The 7677-nt window shown below is 38.8% G+C and overlaps 1 protein-coding gene across 1 annotated transcript in view; it reads left to right on the top strand.

Annotated features, from left to right (window-relative positions):
• Positions 1 to 7677, top strand: part of dars (aspartyl-tRNA synthetase) — a 53166-nt gene that overhangs the window by 11758 nt on the left and 33731 nt on the right. Inside the window, exons 3-5 of the mRNA XM_015400452.1 lie at positions 1780 to 1809; positions 2085 to 2142; positions 6076 to 6168. Coding sequence (XP_015255938.1) covers positions 1780 to 1809; positions 2085 to 2142; positions 6076 to 6168 — 181 coding nt within the window. The remainder of the gene's footprint in view (positions 1 to 1779; positions 1810 to 2084; positions 2143 to 6075; positions 6169 to 7677) is intronic.

Raw genomic sequence — 7677 nt, 5'->3', positions numbered from 1 at the left:
CCAATGTAAAAAAAAACTAAACAAACGGCGTTCCCCTTTAATGCATTATGCTCCTGAATTAACTGATGAATCTGCGAACGTTTGCACGTTTTAGGTAATGCTACGACAAGAAAATTGGCTGCTCAGTCTATAAGTCAAGCTCTACTATAAACTAGTATTCTTTATAGCATAGCATAGCATTAAACGTAACAGAATCCGCATGTTCATCTCTAAAATTAGGACAAAAGCAGTGAAGTTAAAAGGTAAAACGTCTGTGTTTTACACTGTGTTATTTATTCATTTGGATATAACCTGATGCTGGTAAGTCATTTTATATATACTTTAAAAACAGAGCAAATGTTTGTGTCTGTAAAAGTCTGTGAATTTTCATATGGAGAACAGATGAAAAGATAAGTGATCTAGACGTTCCAACGTTATGGAGCAACCGGTTTATGACCCACCTTGCCGGCTCTTATCTTACTCCAGTGTTTGTATTGATCTGTGGTGCCTTAGTAACCTGTTGCAACTGAATGTATAACTAACAATGAAATGGCTCCAAGGGATGAATCATTACAAACTACCCCTGGGTACACGGCAGACAAGGAAACTGCAAATATTTGAGAATAATTATATTACTTGAGGTCTTCCGACAGTTTCCTGAGTTCTTTGTTTGCAAATGTGTTGTTGTGCAATTCCTGGTTTACCTTCAGATTCCTTCATGGTTATTCAACTAAGTTTGTGTCTTTTTAATACTGGTAATTCTTTAAATAAGAGAAGAATATGTAATTATTTTCCTTAAAATCAGATTTTGAATGACGGGCGATAGAATAGAACTGGAATCAATTATTTTGCTGAAAGTATATTACTAATATTGATCTAAAGCAGAGGTGTAATTTTGTCAGGGTGCTGCACTGTCAGAGCTGAGGTGCCTTTGAAAGGTGAAAGCAGTTAAATGTGGTCTTCCAGTTGAATTAAACCAGTCTGCATCATTTCATGGAGGGAACAGCTGCTGTCACTGTTAGATCCACCAGCTGCTCACATCACTGAAGCATAGTAGGCATCGCCTCGGGGAAGACCTGAGAGCTGAGTTGAATGTTTATTATGAGTGAACATTGGTATATTTTTTTCTCTTCTCCCTCCTCCCCTTCTAGCTCTACCCTCATCCCACAAACACTTGTCACTTTTGTGGGTCTGTCGCAGCCTGGTCGCTTTACGGCTATAGTGGGTCTATATTCAGTTGATCATAAGCTGCAATATCATCCATCATGTGACTGAATTATTATATCAAGGATGGGTGATTCCAATTCACTCCACTGCCAGCAGCCATTTCCGTGCTCCAATATCAATTTGCATAGAAAATGGAGCCACGGCATTACCACCAAGCCTGGATCTCATCGCACTCTAGGAGTCATTTGCCTGGAAGTCCATGCAGAGATAAAGAATATCTGTCCACTTACACTGTTTCTATTACATAGCAATATCTGGTGCTGCCATTACTCATTGCCTGTGATGTGTCAGAGCAATGTGTGGAAGAGCTGTATATTCCAGCGATGCAATGCTCAGCTCTGGGGCTGAGCTATGATTTCTTCATTTTATTCAAATCCTCAACAGCAAAAGATGGAGATGCAATTTACTTGACTGTCGTAGCAAAACATTCCCCCCATTTGAAGGCAAATATCTTGAAGCATTTGTTTTATTTGTTGTTGTCGATTTTTGAATTTAATAGCCAGGAAATAACAAGATGACTATCTTCTGGCAATCCCCCCCTGACATTTCCTCTTACTTTCCTTTTTCTTTTAGGCTGCTGAACAACAAAGTGCCGATGAAGATGTAAGTATCCTCGAGTCCCTTTCACCAACTTGTTGCTTTTCTGTCTCCTTTTTCATTTTCTGTTGCAACAATTGGTATGTAGATACCAGCACGCACGACTCTGGGATCCTGTTTTATTTTCTACAACTTCTCCTTGGGATCATGATAAGCCCCAGTATCTCTTCTGTTTGTCTCTTATCTTAGATGTAGTAGACAGACAGACGTCATTAAACTGAAGTGGAAAAACCGTCTCAAACATGATGTCCTAAAAGGTGTGGTGGTGTTGTTTTTTTTAGGACTTCGCCAAGGACCGATATGGCTTGCCTGCTATGGTGCAATCCCAGGAGAAACTCGGTTTGTATTGAGAGCTACTTTGACTCACCAGAACATCTCAACACTCGCCCTTAACAGATAAAAAAATAAAATAATGAATCATCAAAATGAAAATCTGTCAAGTTAATAGTCTGATGAAACCCCAACATTGTGTTATCTATTTGTCTGTGAAGATTAGGTATGTTTTTTTGTTTCGAATCTAATCTTTGTTTGTCTTCAGCTACATCAGCAGGGGTTTGTTGTTCTTAGCGACACATAATGAACTTAGTTTACTGACAAGTTTCTAATGCTTGCAGTAAAAATCATACATAAAATTACTACAGTTCTTACGGGTTTGTTTTCTTTTGATGAAGGTTAGATGGATTTGACAGAAATCTGCAGAAATTCATGCTCTTGTAACCTTTCCACAATTATCAGGAACGTAAATATGTTTTATATGATTGATCAAATTTATTATTATTTTTGGAGTGGAGGAAATATATAGTTTTCAAGATTTTATTGCAAACAAAAATATGAGCAGCATTTGCAATGAGAACCCTTCACTCCATTGCTCCTAATTGGGGCAATAAGGGGCGTCAGGGTAACCAACTTGCTTTGGAGTTCATCTAAGTATTTGTAAACCTTAATTTGATCTCTGCATAAATACAACTGTACTGTGAGGGAGTCAAATTTGTTGAAATATATTAATGAACAAACAAAACCAAAAACATCAAACAAAATTGCAAATATATCAGGATGAGATAGAATTAGGTTCGAAAATAGTATTCTACATGTTATCACCTCTGGGAGCACAGTTTAACCAATCCTTAAAAAAATGGGAGAAATGTACACTTCCTATAGGGCTGGTTATACTCCCGCAGCAGTGTGTCGCAGTGAGCTTGTTGCAGATATTTTTGATTTGTGCCCAATATCAAAGCGTGGTCTGCGCCATGTTATTCCACGGCACAACGCAAGAGGGACAATCATGCACTAGCTGTGGGTCTAGATACGAGGCGGTAAGGAAGGTGGTGCGACAACGGAGGGACATGAGGGCGAAATAGAACGGGGATCCAGGTGGGAAAAGGGTCCCAGCGTTCTCACGCATCTTGCTCTTCTAGTTGGTCCAACTTCACGAGTCGTTTCGCATAATGGCGGTCATACAAATAAAACAAGCCTGTAAGGTACCAAACAGGGAATACGGATAGTGTAGAGCGGATGTATAATTGACCAATCAGAGGCCTCCTGTCTGCAGCACTGTCTGGAGAGGTGCACCAGAGTTTATGCGGAAGGGGCGGGGGCTTACGTTCACTGCAACACACACAGACGACCTGGTTTCTGAGTATAAATCAGCCTTAAGACTGGGTTCTCCATCTGTGGCAGACACAGAACTAAACGGCTATTTTTGGGACGCTTTTCTTAAAGGGACAGAGTCACGTTTATATGGCATTAAAAAAAAAGACAAAAAACTATTTAATGAAATAAGTTTAAATATCTTCAAATAATGTTCCATTGCTTTTGATATTGCTTTCTGAGCCAAACTAGATTTTCATTAGCGGTCAAGATGAGCAGATATAAACAGACAGGTGTGCCATCTGTCGGTAATCAGAAAGTATTGGTGACAATTGAAGCAGCTACAACATAAAGGCTGACCAAGTCCTGCAATGCCTCTGGATAAAGCAACAGCCAGCAGTGCTCACAGGCCAACTGATAAGAGTTAAATAAAACCAATCTGCAACTCTCCATTTCTAGTCAGTCATCCTCAGAGTCTCCAAACTTAAAGGGAAAAGAAAATTGTTGTTCCTATCAAATGCAAAAAAGGTAAGAAATATTTAAATTTAAGAAATGATTAAAAGTTATGGGCTAAAACCTCCTCATTGGAATTAAGCATGTTAAAATAGCAGTAAGTGCATTACTGATGAGCCCTGAATTGAATTGATCTTTATGAATTCTACCAAAAGTCACAGACATAATGAATACTGATGCAAGTAGCTTTATTTGAACGTTTTATTTGAACATACCATAAACACCCTGATATGTCACAAGCATGGGCTCATGCTTCTCCTCTGCGTTCTCATGCTTTTTATGGATCTTTAGATGAGCTAATTCTCATGTGTGGACATGTGTCTATGTGCTCATGTCAACCTCTGTCCCTTTGATGGTGAAATCAACCTGAGGAAGTAACATTTGAGACCGGCTACTTTTTAGGAATTTCTGTCTTTTCAGACATTACCGTTTTCTTCCTACTTGTGGCTATTAACGTTAGCAAAGTATCTTAAGGCTAATAGATGTTCTCTTAGAGAGTTAAAAATTGGTTAAGTGAAGTTGTTATTGGATAAATTTGTTAAAACAGTCGTGAAAGTGTTCTGATAGCAGAAGCAATATGCTTTAAAATGATTCATGTTAAATCTGGACCTACAAATGAGCTAAGCTAATGTTAGCTTCACTTTTTATATAGAGTGATCAGTTAATCTTTGATCGATCGGTCTATCCGCTTTATAATGTGGTAGTTAGACGGAAGAGGTTAAGAACAGTTGCTATCACTAGTATCTGTATGAATAAGGCTGTTTACTCAGGCATCAATCAACTCCACATTCACATCTGAATGTCTCTTAGCTTTAATTCAAGCTTCAGTGAACACCAACGTTTGTATGAATTAAAAAAATGTCATACAGCATGACTATGTCCCTTTAAAAGTAATTGGGGCTGTTCTAAAAAAAAAAATACAATAGATCTGAAACTGTTGCAACGGTTCAGTAGTAACAAAAACAAAACAAAATTAAACATCCAGCCGGTGCAACAGTCGGATACTTCAGATGAAAGTATCTGAAAGCCTTGGCTCGAAGGTTAGAAAATTTCTTGAATCAAATCCAACTGTGCTCACGTACATGCCAGTCCTTTCAGATATTCATTGGTTAAAAAAAGCGAAAAAAACATGCCTTATAACCATTCCACTTATTAGTACTATTATGGTTTCCCAATAAATTACATTTACTTTTGAAGATGTTAGTTTGCTAAATATGAAAACACTTAAAGTTGCATTTTTTTTACAAGGCCTTTCATTAATTTGGGTTTAAGTTGAACAGCCGTCGGTTACCATGTTGCCATAGCAAAGTTTCGCATTGTTTTGTTTTTATTACAAAGACACAAGGAAATTGCGAGTCATTGCTCTACACTAACAAGTATTTCATACATACTTGTTGTAAAATATCGGTTGTGCAGGCGTTTGTGCACGTAGTGAAAGTGCACAACCGGTTTTCGTACAGAAAGTGGTGGAGCAGCGTAGCAGTAGTTGATTCTGCATAAACAGGTTTGAGATAAGCATCATGGAGGAAGGCCTTGGAGTCACCTCTGGTGGCAACTTCGCTGATACAAATGATAGTTCCTCAAACTTTCTGCGTTTGGGAACTCCGTTAATGAGCAAAGCAGCAGACAGACCTGTTGCCGTCGTCCATCTGTCTGCCAGTTCTTTCAGCATCAGTGACAGCAGACAAAGTGGGGCCTCCCTCACCTGCATGCCGAGTTCAGCCATAGGGACGAAGCGGGTGGGGGACAGGGAAGTCTTTCATGTGAGTTGAAGGAGAGTTTTCAGCCAAAGGGGCAGCTTTACCCCTTTACCTCTAGTTCTTCTGCTCTGCTTGCTGATTATCAACAGTAAGCATGCCTCAGAGTGATACAAGTGAAACTAGAGTCAATTTGTCATAAAGCCCAGGGAGAATAGCCAAATTTTAGACAGCTTTCAGCAGCTCTTCTACTGTGTCTTATTTATTAGACATGCCTGTAATTTGAGCTCTCTTACTGCCTGTCTCTCCACAAGCACATGCACGCTTTTTCACACTTTTTTTTTTTTAGCTTATGGGAGTATAAAGGATTGTCAAGGGAGATTTTTAGCTCAGAAGTGGGTGGAAATTGAGACAGGGAAAGTTCTTTGAAGTAACGAAACATTTGTATGTCTGTCTGTGTGTCTGTTTGATCCAGACAGGGCGTTGGTCCGAGTCCAAGACCTGACTCCAGAGAAAGCTGACCAGCTGATCTGGTTGCGTGCCCGTGTCCACACCAGCCGAGCCAAAGGTGAGATCACTCCTTTGCCTTCGAGTGCTTTGTTCACCTTTCTAGCGTAGTACACAAAGAGCCATGCTGAGATGCCCCCCCTGAGTTTATCCCCGGTGTCCTAAAGTCTGCAGACTAAATCATCTGCCCCTGAGCCATTCTTCTGCAAAGCTCTACTTTTAGTTCAAGATCAAACAGCAGAGGCAGCCAACAGTGATGTGGAGTACTTAGATTTCTTATGACCTCAATGAGTGATATCATTCTTCTTAGTTTTAATACTTAAGTTTACCACATACTGTCATCTATATCTTACAAAAAATAAACCATGCTCTTTGAAGTTTTTTGTTTTAGATTTTTCAGGTAACAACCACAATCTTCAATATATTTCATTGTATTTTATGTAATAAACAAAGTAAAGCCAAGATATAGAGTGTAAAATAGATGCTATATGATATTGGAAATGTTTAGTAAATGAAAATCCAAAAAGGGGGTCCTCATTTCTATTCAGCCCTCCTGAATGGATACTTGTTGCAATCGAAGTTGCAGGTTTTTTGGCTTATATCTCTAAAAACTGCACATCTGGAGGCTAAACCCTTTGCTAAATCTTCTTTGCAAAATAGCTCCAATCTTTTCTGACTCGATGGAGCTGGTATGTGTGCAATAACACTCAAGTCTTGAACAAATAGTTGAATAGTTTGACTTTGTCTGGGCCAATCAAACACATAAATATGCTTCGATTTAAATCGTTCCTCTGAAGCTCTGGATGTAATTTTAGGATTACCATCCTGCTGCAAAGTTAATTTCACCTCTCCTGCAGCCCCCAGCAGAGTTTCTCACAACCCAAAGGAAAACATTCTCACAGCATGATGCTTTTACAACCAGGAAGTTCAGTTTAGGTCTCATCTGACCCAAACACTTTGCACAGTTTTGCTTTGTTCGATATGTGGCTTGTGGAAATCTGCAAATGGTTTTCCTTCAAAAATGGCTTTCTTCTTGCCGTTCATCCCCAAAGGCCAGATTAGTGCATTACATGAATGTTAGTTAACATATTTTCTTATCTGTTAAGTTCCTCTGCAACTCCTCCAGAGTTTAATGGGCCTCTTGGCTGCATCTCTTATTAATGCTTCCTAAGCCTGGACCTGTCAGTTTAGATGGACAGCCATTTTTTCAGAGGTTCTCAGTTTTGCTTTACCAGGGATGAAAGCAGTTTGCCTGTACAATAAAAAAAAAAATAAATCAAATGAGCTCATACTGTATTCTAAGGCTCTTCCTGCATTTTAAAAGATTATTTTTTATGTAGACGAACACCAATATAACCTTGATATAACGGCTGAGTTGCACTTTTGTTCTTGAAATTTAGAGCTTTTAGCTTCTCATTTTAGATTGGTCTAGAATAAGAATAATTATTAAGATGAATATTTGGAGCCAGCTAATATACATTATTAATTCAAAATGAAAATATGCAGACATTCTTCATTTTCAGCACTTATTTTTCACAATTCCTGCAATTTTACCTTTTTTATCCTGTGA

This window comes from Cyprinodon variegatus, unplaced genomic scaffold (genome assembly GCF_000732505.1).
Source record: "Cyprinodon variegatus isolate N-32 unplaced genomic scaffold, C_variegatus-1.0 Scaffold1105, whole genome shotgun sequence".
NCBI classification, from domain to species: Eukaryota; Metazoa; Chordata; class Actinopteri; order Cyprinodontiformes; family Cyprinodontidae; genus Cyprinodon; species Cyprinodon variegatus.
Note: the sequence above shows the minus strand (reverse complement) of the source record. Positions and strands in the feature narration are given on the sequence as shown.